The sequence below is a fragment of the Mchenga conophoros genome, linkage group LG11 (assembly GCF_057382185.1).
Source record: "Mchenga conophoros isolate Kocher_MC1m ecotype Shallow Benthic linkage group LG11, M_conophoros_male_GT1.1, whole genome shotgun sequence".
Lineage (NCBI taxonomy): Eukaryota > Metazoa > Chordata > Actinopteri > Cichliformes > Cichlidae > Mchenga > Mchenga conophoros.
The window spans coordinates 33596734-33619933 of NC_140536.1; the positions used below are offsets into that span (position 1 = coordinate 33596734).

At 38.7% G+C, this 23200-nt stretch overlaps 1 protein-coding gene across 3 annotated transcripts; it reads right to left on the reverse strand.

The window, feature by feature from the left end:
* Nucleotides 1-1157: 1157 nt before the first annotated feature.
* On the reverse strand, nt 1158-21392 carry septin7b (septin 7b). Of its 3 annotated transcripts, none has more exons than XM_085292576.1 (13): nt 21271-21373; nt 19517-19623; nt 18430-18530; nt 17537-17671; nt 13681-13798; nt 13019-13111; nt 12824-12920; nt 12565-12616; nt 11530-11658; nt 10542-10562; nt 7711-7846; nt 5883-6025; nt 1158-2563 (listed from the first exon to the last, which is right to left on the reverse strand). In XM_085292576.1, exons 1-13 carry the CDS (start codon nt 21278-21280, stop codon nt 2524-2526), a joined length of 1182 nt encoding a protein of 393 aa, XP_085148702.1. In that variant the 5' UTR covers nt 21281-21373; the 3' UTR covers nt 1158-2523. The 3 variants fall into 3 exon arrangements, with proteins under 3 accessions (XP_085148702.1, XP_085148703.1, XP_085148701.1); XM_085292575.1 differs by having other exon boundaries at nt 2539-5694; nt 21271-21392; XM_085292577.1 differs by lacking the exon at nt 10542-10562.
* Between the last annotated feature and the right edge of the window lie 1808 nt (nt 21393-23200).

Here is a 23200-nt window from a genome sequence, read left to right on the forward strand (position 1 = left end):
CTGACATCTGGAGAGAAGACATCGAGGAGGTAAAATTTTATAAACCTGCTGGCACTTTCTTTGCTGCCAGCGTCCTTTCAGAGTACGTATAAAGAAAGTTAAAACAAAGTATGTGATTATGATTAATGCTTACGCTCAAAACCTTTTAATGAAATAATTTCTTGGATTCGGTTTCAGGCTTCTATTGTATTTTTTCTCATATGGAAAAAAGAGAATGTTTAATATTAAACGTCTTTATTTGCTTGTGTTTGTCTCATATAAGGAAAAATGGCCAAACTCTAAAGAAATTCAAGACATTTTAGTTAGAATGATCAGAAAACCAGGATCTCGCCAACATCTTGGATTTATGGGGAGAAAGGAGTCTGGTAAGACGATATGACGGCATTTTGAACAAATTTATGCAGATTTATGTTTTAAACTGCTCATCTACCCAGAGAGAGTTCACTCATCCATTTAATTCTTCACAAACAGGAAAAACACGGACGGCACGTAAACGTAAGTTTTATAACTTTCTATTTTTTGCATTTCAGTTCAGCATTATTTCAGAGGTAAAAAAAAAAAAAAAAAAAAATATAATATATATATATATATATATATATATATATATATATATGGCGAAATGCTGTTTTTCTTTCTAGGGCACAAATTTCAAACCTTTGTGGGTCTGATGGGGAAGAGAAGCTCTTGGGATTAAGGTATATTTCCCGCAACACTCTCATAAATCTAGTCTCACATCAGCTTATATTTGCCTGGTCAACTGTTGGTTTCATCCCCGCAGGAGCTCTGTGACCCGGCGTCGATTCAAGGCTGAAGATCGGAGAGAAAAACTAAATTTCCATCCGTGTGATTTGTCTCCATTCAACTTTTATAGTCTGTACATATTATTTAATGTATAAAATATAACATTTAGTGCCATTGAAAATCGCCCTAACACTTAAAGTGCACAGAGCGACACCTAGTGGTAAAACAGTGTCCTATATTGCCACCATAGAAATCATTTAATAATTCAAAATTACCAGAGCACGTGTTTAAATTGAGGGGCTTTATAAAAAAAATTAAATAAAAAGCATTATTTTATGTTTATGTTTCAGTCACAAAACTGGTGTTCTCCCCACTTCATAATGAGCACGTTTTCTCATAATAAATCCATCTTACTCTTCAATATCACAGGTTTATTAAGTGACTTTGTACATTACAAATGAAAAATAAAATTAAAAATACAGAGATGGAGTACATAGCCAAAGCAAAATGTGATGTTGACTCTTCATTTCCCACTGATGGTTTCCGCAGAGTAACTGAAATAACATGTGGGCTGTTTTTATTTTATTTTTTTCTATGTGTCCAGAATCACTGTTAATATTTGGAAGTGTTTTTCTTTAACAGTGGACACGCAGCTGTCAAGTCTCTGAGGATTTTTCTAAACATACAAAAGAAGTTATTACTTCAGCTGGCTCGGTATATATAAAAATAAACTAAAGTGAAATGTAACACTTATGACAATATAAATGGTGGTCCGAGACTAGTGAACATAGCTAAACACACAAGAAAAAGAAAGCGTTATATTTCAGGAAAAAAAAAAGAAGCTTTAGCCATTTTTTGTTATCTATAAAAAGGCCCAAGGTGCATTTTCTCGTGTTTTCTACCGACAGTGTTTCGTTCTAGCCTGCTGCGCTGATGGGACGAGGGTTACAGGTTTAACAGGTACACTCAAAACCAAAACAAAACAAAGGATTCGTTAATGCCTTGTCCTTTTCTTACTTTGATACACATTTGAAGGTCAGGTTAAATGTTCATATACGTTAACTTTTCCTGTAAACAAGCATTTCAACAGAAACTGATTGTACTTGTGGGTATTTGTAGGGATGAACAGATTGTGAAACTGCGGGCCAACACAGATGTTTAAAGGTTGGGGAAATTTGGCCGCCATTTATAAAGATTATTGGTATATATTCCATATTCAGCATTTCATTATCATTCTCTAACGATTTATTCAGCACAAAATTAAAGCAAAAGATAAACATTGGCGCGGCCCCCGGTAAATGATAAATCTACACACACCAGTCATTTAAAAGCAACCTTGGGAAGAAAGAAAGCAGCCGATTTGGGGGTGGAGAACAGTATTTAGTATAACAATAATAACATCAACAATAATAATAATAATAATTAAAATAATATGGAAAGTAAACATTCCTTGAGGATGATGAAGAAGATAATGGCTGTTCTTAGGCAGCCAGGGGGCTCTGCAGAGGCTGTTCTGGCCTTACATGCAGACCCCCCCCCCAGGCCCCCTCACACACCCACAAATGCCCCCAGTGCGCCCTCTAGCAGCTGGGAGCAGGAGCACAGCTGTGCTGGCAGACAGAGCAGGGACAGAAGAAGAGGGGGAGGAGAGCAGGGAGAAGAGGGGAGGATAGAGGAAGATTGGGAGGAGGTGGGGTAACATCAGAGCCACACACTGGTGTCCTGACTGGCAACATTGGCAAACATAAATTTCTCGAGTGGCGGTGGTCCTGCCGACTGTCCTTAAAAGATCTTGCCTTTCTTTTTGTTTTTCTCCAGGGTCCTGAAGAAGAAGAGGGGAAAAGTCAGTGACACTTGTTCTACAAACACTTCATGTTTATTTATATATGTAGGTTATAACTGTGTAAAACAACAAACACCACTTCATTTGATGATTGCTGAATCTTTAACAACACTGTTCAAAGTTCTTGACGCTCTGACGGAGGCTCTGTCTGCTGTGATGTGAGCCGATAAAGAAGAAACAATAAACCCATTCATATCACAACTGAGTGACCTCCCTTGCCCAATTTATCCAAATCACATTTCAAGTAAAATTATCAAATAATATACAAGCTCGAAGCTCAAAGCCTGGTTTAGAGCAGGAGTGGGCAGTTAATTTTCCCAAAGAGCTACATGAGAAACTGGGAATGTTGAGCGCCTGAACTCAGTTCTACTCAATATTAATTTTATCCCTTTATAAACTTGCACTGGTGGCCCCTTGGGAAAATTAACCCCTGGTTTAGAAGAATGAGAACCTTTGGCTGGTTCAGCTGGCTAAAGTCCATTTTTGGCAGAATAAACAGTCTTTAGTGGGGGTGGGCGATATAAACAATATAAATTTGGCCAACGATAGAGATTTTGACTATATCGCTCTATCGCACGTTGATGACGTCATCAAGCTGCGCCTGTTTTGGTCGAAAGCATGGCAGCGGCTAAAACCATTATCATCTGCAAATTATGCCGGGCGACAGTCATAGCAAAGAGATGAAGCACTTTTGAAATATGGGGAAGGCCAAAAACTGCGCTTCCTCCACTTCCGTAACATTGATTCATTAATGTTGAATTCTCTCGCGGCTGCTCTATTCCCATGTTGTTGCAGTATATTAATAACTAACCTCGTATTGTGGATGAATAATCTCAGTTGTTCTCCTGACTGAAGTTTGGCCCGTGTATAGCACCCTGCTATGCGATTGCATTTGTCCCTGACCACCAGAATCCCTCACGTTAAATTTTATCGAGTGGAAAAAAAAAACTTGGCGTTCATCCTCCAGCTTCACTGTGCTAATGTTATGCTAACATAGCTGTGTCGCTAGCAATCACGTAGCACATCATTATATACCAGGTAGTCCAACTTCAGTAACCCTGCAAATGCCACTGCTGTTTAGTTTTCTGTCTTCATTTATGTTGGAAGTGGTAGCAGAGCTGTACGTTTTAATTAGTTTCAAAAATCTCTCAGTCAGAACATGGTATAAAATGTTTGGGTGTAAACCAGCGAGCTAACTTCCTGTTAACTTTTAACTCCGTTAAATTTAATAAATTCTGCTTTCATGGACGCATGGATGTTAAACTTAATTGTTACACCCGTTAAAGCAGCAACGCTGATGATTTAATTAAAGATGAAAGAATTTATACCGTTTTTAACTCTTAGTGTTCGTTTGACTTTGGGATCTGAAGTAAACGGAGTAATGGACCCAGTGTTGCCAACTCCTCAGTAAGGAAAAGTCGCTAGAAGTCGCTAAATGACGTCATCGCCTAATTTGCTTAATTGTAACCTATGTTGTTGAGAGAGAAATAACATCGTGGAAGAGACATCGAGTAAAAAAACGTCCTAAATGCATTTAGAGTTTATTTAGAACTACAAATTAAATTTCTTTTAGCAATTATTGTTTTTTTTAATGTCACAATTCCAACCCTGCTCCTTTACCTGGGCTTGGACCGGCAAAAGTGACCCAAAATAGGCACTCTGGTGGAGTTACTTTGTGTGTGTGTGTTTATAAGTAGTTTTAAACCTTGTGATCCACAAAACAGCATAAGAGTAAAAGAGTAAAAGAAGAACTGACTGCGTTACAGCACCCGCTGCTTGTTGAGAGTAAAAGCGATACGCTTGTCTTTTTTTTTAGCGACTTTGTTTTTTTTTTTAGAAAAAAAGTCGCTAAGGTGTCTGAAAACTCGCTAAATATAGCGACAAAGTCGCTAAGGTGGCAACACTGAATGGACCCAGATTACTCCACGAAGCTCCTCACTACGGCAGCCGTAATGCTCTGACAATCCATCAAGCAGTGCAGCTTACCAAAGTTGTACTAAAAAAAATTTATACAGATTTTTGCACGCCAAAATTGATTCGAGGTCAGTAGGCACAACCAGAATTCATACATAAGGCACACTCTCGATTTTTGAGAAAATTAAAGGATTTTAAGTGTGCCTTATAGTGTGGAAAATACGTTATACAGAAGAAAAGAATATATCGTGATATATATCGTTACTGCACATGCTTCAAATTATATTGCGATATGAATTTTAGGCCATATCGCCCAGCCCTAGTCTTAGGCTGCTTTTTTTTTTTTAAGCTACCACTTACCAAAATTATTGACCATACATGATACTGTTGGTACCTTCTCAAAAATCCTAAGTGTTATGCTATTTTTTTCAATGTTGTGAAACATTGTCAACAATCGTTTTTGTACTTATTGCCTTTTTACTGATGTGTCATTTTAAGGGTGTGGTCCTGCATGGGTCCATAGTCTTCTGTTTAGAGGATTATAATGGAAATTTGGCCACTGTGGAGACTACAGTGATCCATTCACATGCAGTCCATGTCCAGGGACTGAAACAACCACAGTCGAGCTCACCGTGAAGAGGAAGAAGAACGAAAACAACTAGGATCAAATAAACATTGACGAGTTTCATTCATCTACACAGAAGTTCTTTCAACATTATATCTTCTGTTTTTTTTCTTTTTTGCTGTTGCAAAGTAAAAGGACTAACAGCACAAACACAGCAGCAGACAGCCACATGTGCACATGAATTTATTACAGAGCGAGAAAACCTTTATACTGTGCACATTAGGTAAAGTAGTTAAACTTCATTAGAAAGGAAGTTAAGACATAGGAAGCTGCCTCCAAGTCCACTGTGTTTACAACACAGTGAACTGCATCTACCCTCAGCCAAAAATACCATAGAGTGCAACCCTGCTAAATACCCTAAATGGCACAAAAAAAAAATTTACATTCATACAACAATCTCACTCACTACACCACATTTCACTGAAGCAAAAAAACACTGCTGCAGCTTTTTTATGCTCCTGTTAGATGGTTTGCTTCCGTTTTGTTGTTTGGCCCTGAAGCTGACACACTTCCTGATAAACACACACAGCATAAATGCTGAATCCAATCAAGTATTTAGAGGGCTGGGAGTCTGAAAAATAAACAGCATGCAGTGTAATGCAGAATCTAAGAAAATGAAAAGACATAACCCACTAATCTATTTATTCCCCAACCCTGCAATGTGTGATGCATGCACAAACTTTGCATAAAGCTGAACCACAGGGTGTGACTATGATGATGCATATATACACGATCTGAGCCCCGGTGTGTGTGCTGTACCTGGTGGCCTCCATCTGCTGCTGTTGCAGGCGCTGGTGGGTCTCCCAGTTTGCCCTTTCTTCCTCGAACACGCGTCTCTTGTCTTCCAACTCCTTGTGCTGAGCATCCAGGTTTTTTTTCATTTGTTCATGACGCCGTTGAAGCTAATAACAGAACAGAGGACGCTGTAAGCACTTTGGACTGAAGGCAGTGGCACACATGCAGGAAATAAGCCGAGTGCTGCACACACAGAAATGTGAACTGCCACTTTATCTGTGTTCCTGATACAGGCTCAGTTACACAGAAGGAGAATGAATAATCCTATAAAGAGACAATCATAGTGTCAAAGTGAGACCACGTTTTTATATTTTAATTCTTAATGTTTTCGAGCTTATGGCTAAATTTCAGTTTAGTGGCAGCTTAACACTCACAGGAGAGAAAAACACAGCTGATTAAAGAGAGAAAGAAATGAGCTGAAACTTTAACCTCGAGGGAAATTGGACAGCGAATGATCCTGAAAATCATCAGAAGCTCAATTAAAATTTTATTAGTCTGAAGGTTTATTTATAACTTTGACTCCAACTTCTATTTAAATTACAGTGACAGATTAATTATGTAGAATATTTAATCTAACACAAAAAAGTGATGTAATTTAAATACTTTTAAGATATCAACTAGGGATGTAGCCTCAGACTACACTCTGCTATTTAATTAAAGTTTTTATATTTATATATTTATAAAGCACCAATTCCCAACACCAATCACCACATGGTGATTTAAATTTTAAAGGTAAAGAGCAGCACTTAACAACAGCGGTGGAAGATCTCCCAAAGCTATTTGGGGTGGAAGGGTGAAAGAGAAGAGTAAAAAGGACGAGACACAAAGCCACAGTAGTAAAGAGAAGGAAGAGGAGGTTCTCAGTGTATCACAGGAAGTTCCAAACTAGGAGCTGGTTCCACCTGATACCTGAAGGTGCTGGCTTTTAGTAAACCTTTTAGAAACTTTAGGAACCACAAGTAAGTCTGCATTTTAAGAGCGAAGTGCTCTGATGGGACAAATGTTGAGGTCTGTAAGGTATCACAGGAACTGATCACTGAGGACTTCAGTGAGACAGAGGCTGGATGAAGGATTGACTGACATCCTCTCAACTGAGCAAATTCTCAAATAACCACTGGTGTTGTATTAATGAGACAACAAGTGCTACATCAACACCAGTCGGTGTTTGCATTTCACATATAAACCGCAAACGGGACACATCTTTTAAAACATGACTTATAGCCCGTGCTATAGAGGGCGTTGCATTTACATTTTGGTGCTGGTGAAACTGAGCTGTTCATGGAGGACTTTGAGCTAATAAAGACTTTAGAGAAATGCAGAAGAGAGAGGAGACTTAAGAACTGAATCCAAGTCTCAATACGTACTGTCAGAGATATGAAATGAAGGAAAATAAACATTTGTCTACACTGGTAGAATATTATCTACTTTATTAACATTATGAGCTCACTAAGTTTTGAGGATGACTCAAAGACAGAATTGGTATATTTTAATAACATTTGGTCTAATAACAGTTTTATAACTATCTGGAGCCAGTCTCCTGTCAGTAGCAGTTTGTATTAAACTGGATGTGAAGGCTATTATCTCTTCAAACATTCAAACATCTGCTTTCTAAACATTGTTTTGGGAGACGTAGGAATAAAACCTGCGTGCAAAAGAGCAACGTTCATGTGCACATGAGTTCCCCTCACACGTCTAACCGCTGAAACACGTCAGCATAAGAGGAAGGAAGGAGCCCAGACAGGCAACTTCACTGCTGCATGAATTGCAGAATTCATTAGCCTGTGTGTTTTACCTCTGCTTCAGAGTCTTTGAGCTTCTGCACTTTTTCCTTGACTTTCATCTCGAAAACCTGCTCCATCTCCATCTCCATCTTCTTCATCTTAGCCACATGCTCTCGTCTCTCTTCCTCCATCTGGGCCAGAGGACTCCTGTACAGGAAGCACGCGAAAACATGCACAAACAGAAATTTAGACGTGAACTACAGAATGTGACTAGCATCATCCTACTTATCAGTATATTCAGTATTACTAATGTTTCTAATCAGTAGAATGACTTAATTATGTGAGCTTTTTTAGTCAGTTTTGTCTGCAAATTAAAGTCTCATTTCAGCATTTCCTTTCCTCCAGATACTACTGCATGCAGGCTGGAACATCACAGAGAGAGAAGCAGGACAATGCTTGAAATGTAACCATGAGATGCATCAGTTTGGATCAAACCTTAAAAGTAATTTTATTAGAACTAAATTTGTCGTCTGCTGAGCTCACAGAAACAATAAATCTATACAGCACATTTTCATAACTACAAGGAAATCTCGTTACAGTATTATTCCCTTTTTTCCAAACAAAAACAACAGGAGGGAGAAAAATAGAGGCACAGGTGAAGATTTAGGAATGGAGGATCCCAGGCTGCGACAAGAACATGAAAGCAACCACAAACCAATTTTGGGAACCAGAGGAGGGATCCAAAAGTTAATGCAAGGAACCTGTGACCACTGACAGCGAGTGGAGGTGGATTAACATTAGTAAAGCTCACCAGGCTGGTTTGTTGCAGTGTAAGTGAACAGAGACCTGTCATGAAGAATGTGGAGCGGTTACCTGAGCTTACGAGGAATGTAGCTTGTGGGAATGACAACTGGAGAGACGCCCGATTTTTTTTTTTTTGTCATTTTTGTAAACATTTTCTATGTTTAAGTGTTGTTTTTCCCAGGGAGGCTAAACAAATCTGAAGGGGGAAAACAAACACCCCCCCCCCCCTCCACACACACACACAAAACGTGTGCTAGTGGATGCTAGGTTCTTGCTTCTTCACGTTTTTAATATTCTTCATTTAAAAAGTAGTTTCACACGGCAGCAGGAGAAGCTTTGGTGTTTGATTTGAAATCATCAGCTCTCAGCTGGCACAAGTTATTTTCACATTTTTCTTAATTTGAATTTACTTATTTAAAAAAGGGGCAGCAGGTATATTGTTGCATCAACGTCCACCTTCGTTGTAGCATTTGTGTCACATACCGGTACTAATTATGTAACAGGATGCAGGGCCTTGTTTCTATGATGACAACCACACACATTAGGTGCTACTCAAGAAAACCAGTCGATCAGAGCCGAGCCGAGCCGATCAGAGTAGGTACTAATGGAAAAGGGGCTTTAATGAACATATTCATGTAAATATGTTTTTTTTCCCCCAGTCCTGCTGAAGCAGATTAGCAGATTAGTTTGGAGAGTTAAAAGTCTTTAAAACTTTAAATCTTAATAGAAATGGTTTTCTCAACTCTTTAAGCCTGATACTTTCTATATTTAGTCATCATGCATGCCGCCTAACACAAATCAACATAACTTAGACATAAGTCCGGTTTTGACAAACTTTAAAATGCTAGGCTGATTGAGTGAGTCAGGTTTTATAATTCTGGTCAGGTGATAGATTGATTTTCAAAGTATCTCCAAAAAGTTGATTCTGTTCATCTGGACGTAGCGTTTTGTGGGAGAAACGTTTCGTCACTCATCCAAGTGACTTCTTCAGTCTCAGATTTTCAAAGTAGACTACTCGTAAAGAAAGGCAACAGGCTGCCAGAGATATTTTTGTTTCGCATACCTGTCTGCCTCATTTCAAGAGCACGCTATAATTAGAACATTTTCAAAGCTTCACCTGCTGTCAGACTGTCCTTTCCGACAAGGAAGTGAAACTGTTACACTCCACCAGCTTATGTGGACTAAAAGCTAAACACCCAACACGAACATCTGTGGGCTGAGGTAGACTGTCTACAGTTACAAAGCATCTGCCGGCTGGTACTGTGAGAATAAATGCAGATGTCTGTTACTGTCTGCATACTATTCTGCTAATATATTTAAATAAATAGGCACACAATAAAACATTTCTGCGACAGAACAAGAAGTGTTCCAGATTTATGTTTGCAGAGTGGCACACATGCACCAGTCAGACTACTTTCATATCTGGTGTAGCCAGTTTTATGTGTTACAGAGGAAGTGTAATGCCCGTTTATCTAGTACACCAGATGTTTTCAAACTGTAGGGTCACTTAAGGTGGAGTACGGATGATAAAACTAAGGTGAATATGTGCAATTTTTATCGGGAGAATAAACAACAGTTTGCTGGTGTTATCGTACTAACCTTCATTTTTTTACTAAAATTAAAATTTGTAGTTAAATTGCTAATATTTACAACAATTGTGCAGTGTAAACCTTTATTTCTGTCTTCTAAAAGTATTAAATAAGTGAAAATAATTGCTTAAGTTGCTAATGTCAGCTAAAGTGATATATTGCCCAGTACTGGTAACCGCTTAAAACATCTCATGCGCAGGTCTCTGCTGCTAATCCAAGCAGCAGCAGCAGGTGGAGGCAGCAGTGACTATATAGAAGTGGAAAAATTGTCGATTGGAAAAATTGAAAGCATCACAGTCCTGGCTGGTAAACTATGTTGACCAGGAGGTGAGACCGTTCACAGTTTTCCTCCTCAAAACCTTTACTGAGGAAAAAGTAGGCGGGGGCAGACCAAAGTCAACAAGGGGGATAGAAACCACCCAAATACAGCCAAAGAGGAGAGGAGAGGAAGGATGTGAAGATGAAGATGTTATAGGTCTCAAAAATACTGAAAAAAAAAATTGACTTACATTCCATCAACTGTGTCAAGTCTAAAAAACAAAAAACAAAACAAAAACACAACCAAACACACAGACACACACACACACACACACAAAGCATGCAATGATGAGATCATGCACTAAAATAAAACAACACTTATTAGTTTGTGACTGAAGCTATTTTTCACTGCAAAATGGAAAAAAAAGTGTGGAAAAAATAAGTGTCAGCTTTGTGAGCTGCGTGTCAGACACACTCAGCCGTCGGTCAAATGTTTAGCTGTGTGTTAGCATCAGCAACATGGAGCTAGAGTTTTAGCAGTGTGTGTTAGCCATTTGCTTATGAATGTATTAATGACAATTAATCATTGTGTTTTGAATCCAAGCTTGAAATCAGTGGAAAATTAGTAGAGTGATAAACTACAATTAAAAAAAACAACAACACATCAGTATTTTTCACAAATTGCGATCACAAGGTTCAGTGAAAGAAGTCATCCTCCAGCTTTGTCTTTCCCTGTTGCCTGGAACCAATATACTTAAATAAAATAAGGATATGATTACATAATGTGATAACACAGCCATCTGCAGTCTCCTATGTGGCAAATGTTCATCCCACTGCTTTCAGAAATCTATTCCACTTAAGTTAACACATGCAAATTTGAAAAATTAAGCTTATGGTAAAGTCCAAAACACATGAAATATCAAAAAGTATGCATGAAATGGGTTCAACACAAAACTGCAACACATTCTGCAACATCAGAATCAGCAGAAATCAACTTGATTCTATTAACTTAATTAAAATACACTATCTACACTGTGTGTGCTCTAAACATACAATGCTTTCTGGTATACCCTTCCTTCAGTGCTACGCATTAGCTTCATTATATGTGATACTAAATCCAGAAGGCTTTAAAATTTAGGTTGAAAAACGCAGCTGTTACTCGGGCAGTTAAACAGCAGAGGTAACCTCAACCCCTTTAGCTACAATTGATGTGTCTAGTGCCTTTTGTCTAGGACTTACTTGGTGGACAGCTGTCCTTTAGCCTTGTTGTTGTCCACTCCATTGTAGGTGACAGCGGCCAGCTTCCTGCTGCGATAGTTTTCATAATGGACATTGTTTGTCACGTCTTTCAGGTCCTGCATGTGAGTTCTGGGGTGGAAAAAGAAGAATATATATACTTTAACTGCGCTTCAAGTTATACTATTTTTTTTAAATGTTCTTAATGATAATCGTAGTTACTTTGAAAAACGTGCAACATTATCAGTTGAGGATGAACTGGCTTAAACTGCAGCTGGTGATGCAGAAGATCACCAGAGCAGAAAGGGGACATACATTGTATGTACATACATTAGCTGCAGTCTAAACTGGTAGGCTGGACCCAATTTTTTTATATCCAACTAAACCTTAAATGTTAAATGGAAAAAAAAAAAAAAAAAAAAAAAAAGGTTTTTGAGGAACACAAAAACCAACTTAAATGATATAGGGCCTCAGGAAATGTCTTTAGTTACAGTCTTAGTCACTGTGGTGAAATACCCTGGAGAGACTTTTGTGCAGGTGTTTAACGAGACTGGGAACTTTTAACATTTTAAACCACTACTTAAAAAAACAACAACAAAAAAACCCCACTACAAACAATTAAAAATAGATCTTTAAAAACTGAGGTAAACACGAAAACCATCTAGTCAATCAAAAATTCAAAACAAAATTACAAAAACAGGTAATGGTGGAAAAATGATACATTAACTATCTGAACCCCGGGTTAACCCCATACCCGTGTGAGACAAGATTCTCTCTGCGAAAGCAACTAAGTGAAACTGATATTACACCAGTGTGCCTGGCAAGGGAAACATGAGATGGGACAGGCCAGAACGGAACTTTCAAAATAAGACCGGGCTGGTTGTCCAGTCACTGATTGTGTTCTTTGAAAAAGAATATTTGTTTTTTTTTTAGATTATGAAAATTTAAAAACACCAAAGCAATGCACTAATGAGTGATGTAATAAGGTCTATGGGTAGGAAACAAGGGTTATATCATGAGGTCTTTTTTATTCAGTACCTGATGAGCATATCCCTGAGGATGGTGAAGTCGCAGTGGTCACTGTTTTCAACTGTAATGAAAAGTAAGACATCAGTCAGTTATCAGGATAAATTTTTTTTACATAATCTTGTTTGTAGCTTAGACTCAAGTAACAGTTGCAGTCTAATCCAATAAACCATGCAGAGAAACATGCATGCACATGTTTCTAGGAACTCTGTCCCATCATAAGACTCTTTTCATTTGCTTAGATGCATTTATTACACATTCTGTCTCTTACCTTCTGCAACCCCCCAGGGGTACTGTCTCCCTCTAACTCTCTTGCTGTTCACTTCGATGATGGTGTTGCTGCCTACCACAGCTAGTGGCAACTTGTCCTAGCAAAAAACAAAGCATTTACCCTCAATGATTTTTTTTTTGTTTAAGTATTTCAAGTATATGAACCTGTGGTTACAACACACTAGAAGACACTTACTTTTATTTTTTTGACCAATCTGTTCTCCTCCTCGTCATCCGTCTCAGGAAACTCATAAATCTTTATTTTATGTTCCTGGATTTCCCTCATGATCTATCAGGAGGAAAGAAGGCCGTTAAGTCATTCTGACAGACAAGAAAATGGTTAAACAAGAGGTCAGGGTGTCATTTGTAATGTGTCTGTTCAGAGGACGGTTTATATTGGTAACTGTAACATTTTGTGGGGGGGGGAGGGATTCCAAGCAGGTGAGTGTTACGGTAAGTTGTCTTTGACACCAGCTACATTTGTAACACAAAGTTAAGTTTACAATGTTGGCCAAAACAGAAGACTGATCTTACGGTGGATTGATGACATTTTTTTTTAACAAAAAGGATAAAGAACCTTACACACAAAGGTTGTGTAGACCTACTACCACCATGCTCAGGACACTACATAGAAACGCAGTGCTAAATTTAGCTCTCTGCAATACCAAATTTAGCTCTCTGCAATACCACCTTGTTTTTGTATTCACTGACAAATGCAACACCAAACATGGTGTTTTCTACTCTATTATCATTCGGCATCAGTCATGCCAATGACCACAAGGGAATTTAAAATAAATAAATAAAGGAGCCTCTGACATAGTTGTTCTGCAGGACTTTGCAGCTGTGGAAACCACTGACCTGCTTCTTAAACTGCTGGCATTCCTCAGGGGTGAGAGTGTCTGCTTTAGCGATGAGGGGGATCACATTCACTTTCTCATGCAACCGTTTCATAAACTCGATGTCGAGGGGCTTCAGTCTGCAGAGATCAAAATACAGCTTTACATTTCATTGAAATAATGCCAGACGTTTACAGACACATTGACTCAGTGCAGCACATTAAAGCATAAAATAAACTGCCAAACTACTGTTGTGTGTACTCCTCGCTATATATAGAAGCTACTAGGATAGTTGAGGGCAGACTGGTTTTTGACTACGGCTTCTTGATCGGCTCTTTTGTAGACTAGATAAGTTGAGCTAAACTAAATATAGAACTCCTTTACACCTTATGTTTGTAATATCTGGGAATATGACCTCTCAGTCATGGGGAGGCATTGCTATTTTTGGTTGTTTATGAGCTGGAGAAATACCACAGTACCTTTGGATTTCACTTTGTATTTTATTATCAAACACAATCATGTCTTCTATTGATTCTTTGAGGTTAAAGTCTAAATGTGCCTTGAAATAGAATATGATGCTTTAAGATAAGACTAATATCATGTGGTTATGCAGGCTTGTATACAACACAGTGCTGCTCTTAAACTCTTTGAGACAATCTGCAATGATGCAATGCAGCAATGAAAAGCTACCTAATTGAGTCCATTTCATAAAGGAAGTTCGTATGGGTGAAAACACACAGGTAATCTCTGACTTTGATAATACATTAAACAATGCAGACAGTTTATTGGCACATGCTGAGTGATAATTTAGCGACTTCACACACACACAAAGATCACAGAAATCACGCATTAAATTCCTGAAAACAGGGTCCGAAGGTGTGGAGTTTTCCCAACTTTGACTCCACACAAAATAACCACAGGAATTTCAGTCCATCAACACCCTCTGTGATTTAACACCAGTCTGGCTAAGCTAAACGTGTCCCAGATTTATCTCTTTACTGAGAAGAAAATAATGTGGAACCCAGACAGACATATTTCCCACACTGTCTTGTACAAATATTGTTACATATTTTATCAAAGAAAGGGAGGGAGAAAGGAAATCATAAGTGGTACAGCATTAGCAAAACTGGTATTGAAATAAGTTCATTTTAATGAATACATTTCAAAAGCTAAATAATTCTTCTAAACATCAGGGTTAAATCGTGTTAAATAATCAAGAGCTCAAAGAAGACCAGAATAACTGATCTTGTGCTGTGCTGATAAAAGTATTTTTTAACCCAATATTTGTCATTCATGTCTCTGAAGAAAAATTAAGGCATGACTATAATTCAGGATGCGTTCTTTGTGCGATTCTGGGACTTTACAGATGTATAAATCCTAATGCTAATATCCTTTTAAGTTTTTGCAATTTTTTGGGTAATTTATTCTGAATCATTTCCAGGGAGACCTTATCTTAAAAAAAATAAGCATTTAGCTTGCACAAAATCAGTCTGACAAAACAAACAGCCAATCAGATAAAAGAAAACATGTCAACTTATGCAAATGTCAGCCAATACAAATATGTAGCCAGTCAGCGTTTCCCTAAAACTAACCAACAGAAAAATAGATGGATGGAAAAAAAATTCAGTTTTATGTTAATAATGTAATGTACTCGCATTTATAAAGTGCTTTTCTAGTCTTACTGACCACTCAAGGTTCTTCAGACTACAAGACGCATTTTTAACTACATATTGAAAAGCACATTATTCTGTCACTCTATCCAGCTCACATCCAGGGACAATTTAGAATCGCCAGTTAACCTAAAATGTATGTCTTTGGATTTATGGAGGAAACCACTCTGCCCGCACACGCGCCACAGGGAAAAAACAGGCAAGCTCCACACAGAAAGGCCCCAGCACTAACTGCTACGCCACACACGTCACCAATGATGCAGGAAAGGATTTAAATATACTGACACAATTATGTAAAGGTATCATGTAAATTAATATTGATAATATGACCTAGATTTAATATTATACATAATTCATGCATTAGTGCAATTTGGATCCAAAAAAAATTGTGGTAAAAATTGAAGGATGGAAATGTTACCATTATATTAACTGCTATTCATCATTGACCGACCACCCTTGGTACAAATTACACTTTGCACTTTGTTAAAGAGAGCGATTCTGCTTTACTACCACAATGGCAGGAAACTGTTCGCACCTACAGTACACACCACAGAAGAGACTCTGCTGTTAACTTAAACCCTGCACTGTCCACATCACTTTATACACTATTACAGTGAGTCACTTTTATGTCATCTGACATCTGCTGTGCTTGTTTTCTTCCTATATTTAGTTACTTTGTACCCACTCTGTAACACTGCTTGCTAAAAATCTAATAGCTGCAAAAAAAAAAAATCAATAGCATCCTACAGCAAAATCCACAACCACTCAAGTTTCCCTTGTATTTTAAATAAAGTCTTCCTGGATGCTAATCTTGCAATACTTTGAAGTCTTGAACTGAATTCAGTGATTTATGAGACTTTTCTAGACCTGCAGATAACCTTGACGTCACATCAGCCAGGGTTTAGCTGCGGGGGTTGTGAATGCCAGAGCATATCACAATGTTGGAGGTCATTGTGCGGCTGTGTGAGAGCAGTCAGCTCTGTTATGAAGGGGTGCTCTGTGAGTGTGCAGTTGTGTTTATGCCAGAGCATACGCTGCCCATCCTCAAGGATAAAAGTAAAGCTTGTGTGAGTACAGATCGCGGGCTTGTACAAACACAATGTCTCACAGAAAGCAGATGAGGACACAAAGGAGGACAGAGCCTGGTTCACGGCTTACAGTAGGTCATGATCAGCAGATTGAAAGGCATGTGAGTAAGCAGCGATATTTGCATATTAATGAAATCTGCAAAGCCACACAGCAGACACAATAAGGTCAACAGATGTGACAGAGAGCAACCATTCACTTTAAAAGGAATAAAACCAACTCGTGCATTTAAATACATTTTTAAGAGGTTTTTATCTTGTTCCCCCCCGAGGGCAGGAAATAACCACTAGAGTTTCTCACGTTCACTACTCTCACACTTTCTCATCTTTAACCAACATGCATCATCCATGACACGTAGACACACATAGAAAAAAGGCCATATGAGCACACCAGCCTGTTATAGAAGACATGGTAGCTTATGAATGATAAACATTATAATTAAAATTCCACAGTCATCTTTTTGTCATCAGTATCATCTGCCGGGCATTGAGCCAGCGTCTCAGTATTGCTTAGAACCCCCACACACTTATTTCTCCTTTTAACAGGCCCACTTTTAACCCTTATTTTGCAAGTCAGGCTGACTCAGTCTCACATTATCACTCACAACAACAGCTGGGGGTGGGGGAGTCTAGTTGTAGGAGAAAAATAATGTCAAGATATGAATTTACTGCAGAAATTTAAGCAGTCCAACATGACTACCGCTCAATGCTGTTAGTTTCAGAAGCAGTACGCACATCTAGCACCTCCGTGAAAGCCATATTAAGTGAAAATGCTCAGGGAGGAAATGCTACACTACCGACCGTTCTCTGAATTTTCCAGGCTGCACAATGATCTCAACCAGCAACCTTTTCTTCCACTCACAACCCTGCTTCACTGACCTTTGAGGCACTACTGACCCTTCATTTCCCTCCTTACACTATTTCCTCTCACTGTTCACCCTTCCCCTTACTACCTTTTCCCTTTTCCAGTCCAATGCTTTTCATCCGCTAACTTCAAACCCAACAATCATGTGGCAGTTTAAGAGGTTAATTCTCTCTGGATATGCTTGTAGTAGCATTGTATAGTGTTAAAAGAGGTTCTTGATAACAGTTGTCTTTAACGGAATCTGTGTCCTAGACTCACCCATGTCCTGAAGGGGCAATGAAGTAAAGGCAGCAGTGGATTCGGCTGTCGGGCATCTGCCTTCTATTCACTCGAGATTCTGAGTTGAGGTAATCCTCGAATTTGCTGTCAATGTGGTCGATGACTGGCTGCCAGCTGTGTAATACAAATTACAGCTTCAGTTAAGTTATTGCTGGGTCTTTGTTTCTTAACAGGGAAACATTTCACTAGTGGACTCGAGTGACAAAGGTGCACATAAACCATTTTATGATTATTCCTTGGATAAAAGCTGTTTCAGCAGGAATGTATCACTTTTTAAGATAGGTCAATTAGATTGCTCTTTATAAATAATCACACAGGTATAATCAGGTATAAGTGGACTTTAGGAGTCTGAAATTGCCAAGAACTGTTTTCTTTCCCCCTTCTATCTCATTTGTTATTTTCAAAATGACAGGGTCATCAGACCAGCTTTTATCATGTCCTGTCCAAGTTGTATGTGGCAAAATGTAATGAAGTTAAAGGATCATATTTAACAAGTGTGTCTATAAAACAACTCTGGAGTCTTTGGTCTGTCATGATAAATGTGTCACTACAATTATCTGATGTTCTACATTATATATAAGTCAAAGAAGTGTGAAGAAGTTTTTGAGGTGTATATTTCACCTCCCCATAGTGAGAAATAGATATTAAGAATAAAAAGTTGATCAAGTGGTTTAAATAGGTGACATTTATTAATGTGATTCTGGCAGATAATGGGATTTTTCACAATAATGAGCCAAAAAGACAAACATACAAAGCACTTGAATCCACTTTTGAAATCTGCGGAACTGCTGCACCCTTCTTCTGAATCAGGAATGTCAGAGAGTAGCTTTGATATTTTAAGGATTACAAATGAAGGTGGTGGTGACCCTTACCAATTACTATTATCGACGGCATCTCCAAACCCTGGGGTGTCAACTATTGTAAGCAGCAGCTGGACACCGCCTTCCTTTATTAAAACTTTCGACTGCTCCACCTGTCAACGAAGAAAGAATGACAGGAATGCTAAGTTTTACTTCTCCCATAAACTGCGCCTTTGAAACCAAACCTGTTTAGTAGGTAATGAAAACACAGTATGGAAGGAGTGGTGTAAAATGATCGTCACGTTAAGGTAAGTGTATCTAAGATTTCAAAACTCATACAGAAAATATTTGGCAATGGGCAGCATGTAGCAACATGCCTTCACATATTGTGCTATTGATAACTATTCTGAAAAACCAGAAAGGCTTTGAAGCAAGAGTCACACAGCACTTTAGGCTTTTAGGATCTAGGACGGTGTTTTGTAATCAAGGAAGATTAACATGAAGTCATGTGGTCAGCTGACGGAAAGTCTGACTTGTTCAAACAATTGTGAGAATAATTTCACAAACTGGGAGAAAAATTTAAAAATAACAAAACCTTTTCAACACCCCATGACTCTCCCCAGCTTCCAATATTCAGATACATTTCATGATGACAAACACCATAGTAAAAATCTTTTTTTTTTTTTCTTAATTGCTCAATCTGCATGGCATACATTCAGGCTTTTAAGACTTTTTAGTGTAGTATTTTAATATCCCATTTTGTTTAGAAAAAAAACGTTACATGCATCACCCCCAAAAAGCTGCCTGGTACTAAATAATAGCAGAGTCTGACAGTGATCCTTCAGCTTTACCACGTCTATCACATATAGGACAATGAATGAAAATATCTAAATTTAATCTCGTGTTTATTATCAGTACCTCTCTGGATAAAGCGGTCCCAATGATAACTGCAATATTTAAACAATAAAAACTCAAATTATCTGGAGTGGAACATTTTCTTTAACATCTGATTCAGGTCTGCTGCCACAAGGACAGATAAAGAAAAACTTTTATACCACAACACCTGTACTGCTTAAAGATAAAGTGATATTATTTCAGCCCAGCACATGCTGTTGCAGGTTTAACTGATTTTAAAAGAGATATTTTTGTCAGTGTGTACCTGCACAGTCTTTTTGATTCTGTGTGATGGTCCAGGATACTCTGCTGAATACAGGTCTGTTAGGAACAGAGAGTTGATCAATGTGGACTTGCCCAGTCCAGACTCACCTGTAAAAAACAAAACAAAAAAAAAACCCAAAACAAAACACAGTGAGATTGTGAGACACAGTATCACTCAGAATAAGAGCTTTAAAATCACTTGTAACACAGCTATACAAAGTCTACTGCTGGCATCTTCCACACAAGAAAAGACCATGTGTCTAACTGGGGATGCAAGTAACATTTGCCCAAGACATTGATCCATTTGGGTTACCAGTTAAAAGGCTAAGAAAACAACATGAACAATGGCTCTTGTTATGTGCAGCTGGCTGGCTGTGGAGTCCGGGAGACTTCTCATGCTTGGTTTTCCATTGTGCATCCAGTGTCCAAGCTCCCAGAGAAAAGGATCATTAGTGGAAACGACCACTGGCACTGCCCGACTTTGCTGATGGCCATAAGTCAATATTTAACGAGCCACCATTTATGCCAGAGCTACAAGCAAAGGGTAATGTGTGGAGCTCGTACTGTGTCATCGGTTTGTTGTACATTTTATCACCGTACGCAACAATGAGCGAGAAACTGCGATCTGAATGCCTGACAAGCCTGTGAAATGAGCTGCTGAACAGGTTGTTGGGTCATGTGATTTTATGAGGCATGCAGAGATCTGCCAGCCAGCCAGCCACCGGTGGTGATGCCATCTCAATTTCTCCTTGTGCTTCCCTTTATCTTTTATCCTTGACTCCTATCACACCGCGCTGGTGACGCATTGCGTTGTATGTGAACAGCACTGCAGGGACATGTGGGCTCGCAGCTAGTTGGAGCCAAGAAAAGCTGAGTGTGAGTGTGTCCGTGAAAGCGGGTGATACCATAAAAACAATAGCCACCATTTAAGCAACAGAAAGCCCAGAGGACCTCCTCTTCTTTCCTTGTTGCAAAGCCATTTGTTTAATCTTTTCAGCAATTATCCCCAAAATGAAGATATTTGTTACAAACAGAGCGAAGCATTCACAGCCCCCAGAGGCCCACTTGGTCACTATCCAACAGCAATAGAAGTGATGGGGGAGCAAAAGTGATCTTCTACTTCAACTATCTAATAACAACATTTAAGAGACAGCTCACTAACAGGTTTGAACATTTATTAGCAGCAATAATTAAAGAAAACTGTGCATTGTTAATGCAACGAGAGACGTCACTCTCGTAGCATTAACAACGCAGAGTTTTCTTTACTGGCTTTACTTAGATGCATGCTGGGTATGAATTCTCTTGGTCCCACCACAGGAAATGGCTTTGACCCTAGGATACACTGTCCCTCCAAATACGGCCTCATCAGCCAAGGAGGATCTTGGCACAGCGTCAACCACCACATCCGAGCGCTGTAAAAGAATGTCTGCATTTCTGATTCGCTGAGTGCACTTTTAGATAACTCCAACCCAAATGCTTCTTTGCTGAGAGACAGTGTCAAAGATCTGACATCGAGATGAATTCGAACAGGAATGCAATCTGCGCCCCTCCTCTTTGACTCAGCAATTAACACTACAAAGCTGGGGGTCTGTCCCTTGTGTATAAATATGGCTGTGTATACACACACAAACCCGTCTCTCTCTCTAAAATAAACCACACAGTGAAGGATGTTAAAATGCCAACCGCAAAGAATACAATGAAATGATTCAAACAAAACAAGGGAAAACTTGAGTGGCGAGCAGCGTGTGTTCTTACCCACGACCATCAGGGTGAACTCAAAGCCCCTCTTCACCGACTTCCTATAGACTTGATTCGGGAGGCTTGCAAAGCCAACATATCCTTCTAGGTTCTTCTGTTGCTGTAAGAAAGTTAAAAAAAATTAAACCACAAAGAAATCTAATTTTCTAAAGTGTAAAACAAAAAGTCATGAACAAACTATGTTGCCTGAATTGAAACGGACTCTCCACTGTGTTGGATTAAGAAGAAAAAGTATATTCTCACATCTTTATTATGCAACTGATTAAGTTTACACTGAAAGTATTCAGAAGCCACAATATTCAAGATGTGTTATAAATTTAAACCATAAAGCCCAGAATGGAGCTGTACACATACACATCACCCTTATCGCTCATGGCTTGAACCATACTCATATACCTTAATACAAAACAACAATACATACTCTAAAATTAACTCTAGTCAACAGGGCATGACACAGACTCTAAAACAAAAAACTCTCTCTAAAGCTATAAAAATTGTCATGAATGGCATGCTGGGTAATGTTAGCAAGCCAGGTAGCATTTGGGAGGGGCTCCATTGCTGAGTTTAAGAACAATACAGACAGATGGAGGATAAAGAAAGGGGAGCAGAGCTGCCCGGAGACAGGGGCCGTGTCAGCTGTTGGGAAGGTTTAAAGTTTTAAACGAAAGAAGGAGACCTGTTTTGCTTCCTTTCTGGTCATGCTGATTCTGTGCTGAAATTTCACACAGTGACAGAAGACCAGGCAACGCAAAGACAATGTGCTATTCAAGGCTAACTGGTGTTTCTACCTGGAGGCAAAATCATTTGGGCAACAAAGTTTGGAAGACTATGTTCAAAAAAGAGTTTAATTCAAAGTAGCTTTTGAGGCAGAATTTGTTTAACGGCAACAAAAAGGTGCCATTACATACATGTTAAAGGTATAACAGGCAGAATGACTCTAGAGCCTTGTGCGAAATATTTCCTTTAAAATCAAAACTTAAGAGTAGGCTTTTTAAAATGTTTTTAATTGGATCTACGTCTGACAAAAAATGTCATTTTAAATCTATATAAAGATCCAGTTACACTAAAATATTTAAAATAATACCACGACACACCCTGAAAAATACCACAAAAATTTTCTTTATAATGTCCAGCGTAAGTTAATACCACCATAGTTTATTTTTTGTCAATGTTCTGTCTTGTTCAGTCACTTGTCTTTGGTTTTCCACAGTAAAAAGGAAAAACAATATCAAGCATCACACATTCTGGTTTGTATTCTGAGAAGCTTATCGACAAAAGACTGCTGAAAAAAATACTGCAGTCCAGTTACATTTCAGGCATGAAACATATTTTTTATACTTACAGCTGTTTGGCATTGATGGATGTAATGAAATCCCAGCATGTGCAGGAAGAGCCAACATTTCCAGGGACAAAGAATCACAGGGGAGTGCACAGGAAGACAAACAAAAAAATAATTTAGAAATCTCAGACAACCTGACAAACCAACTATCCTGTCTCCAGAATCAGCTTCTTTAGTTGTGAGGCCTGCAGGCAAAATAATTCACGATCTAAGCAATACAAGCCCGTTTTTGCTCCTGTAATGTCAGTAGCACCATAAAGCAAGCTTCACCAACTGCTGCAGATTTTTCTTTTTGCCTGTGGCTATAAGAGTATTTCTGCTTCTTACACCAAAGCATCTCCTGCCCACCAACAGCAGCCCACGTGTCTTTTGTGTGATACCAAGACATAATGTGCTGATTTGCCTACCAGAAATGCAATTTAATTTCAGCCGTATCATACTGCCTTAGTTTTGGAAATACTGTAAATTAGGTTTTGCAGACAGGCATTACCAAACAGGTAATTTTTTTAAGTATGAAAATATGAGAACCGACATTTTAAAACTACAACCGTGTGTTTCCTTTCCGGTATTTCGTGATAGGGCTGCTAA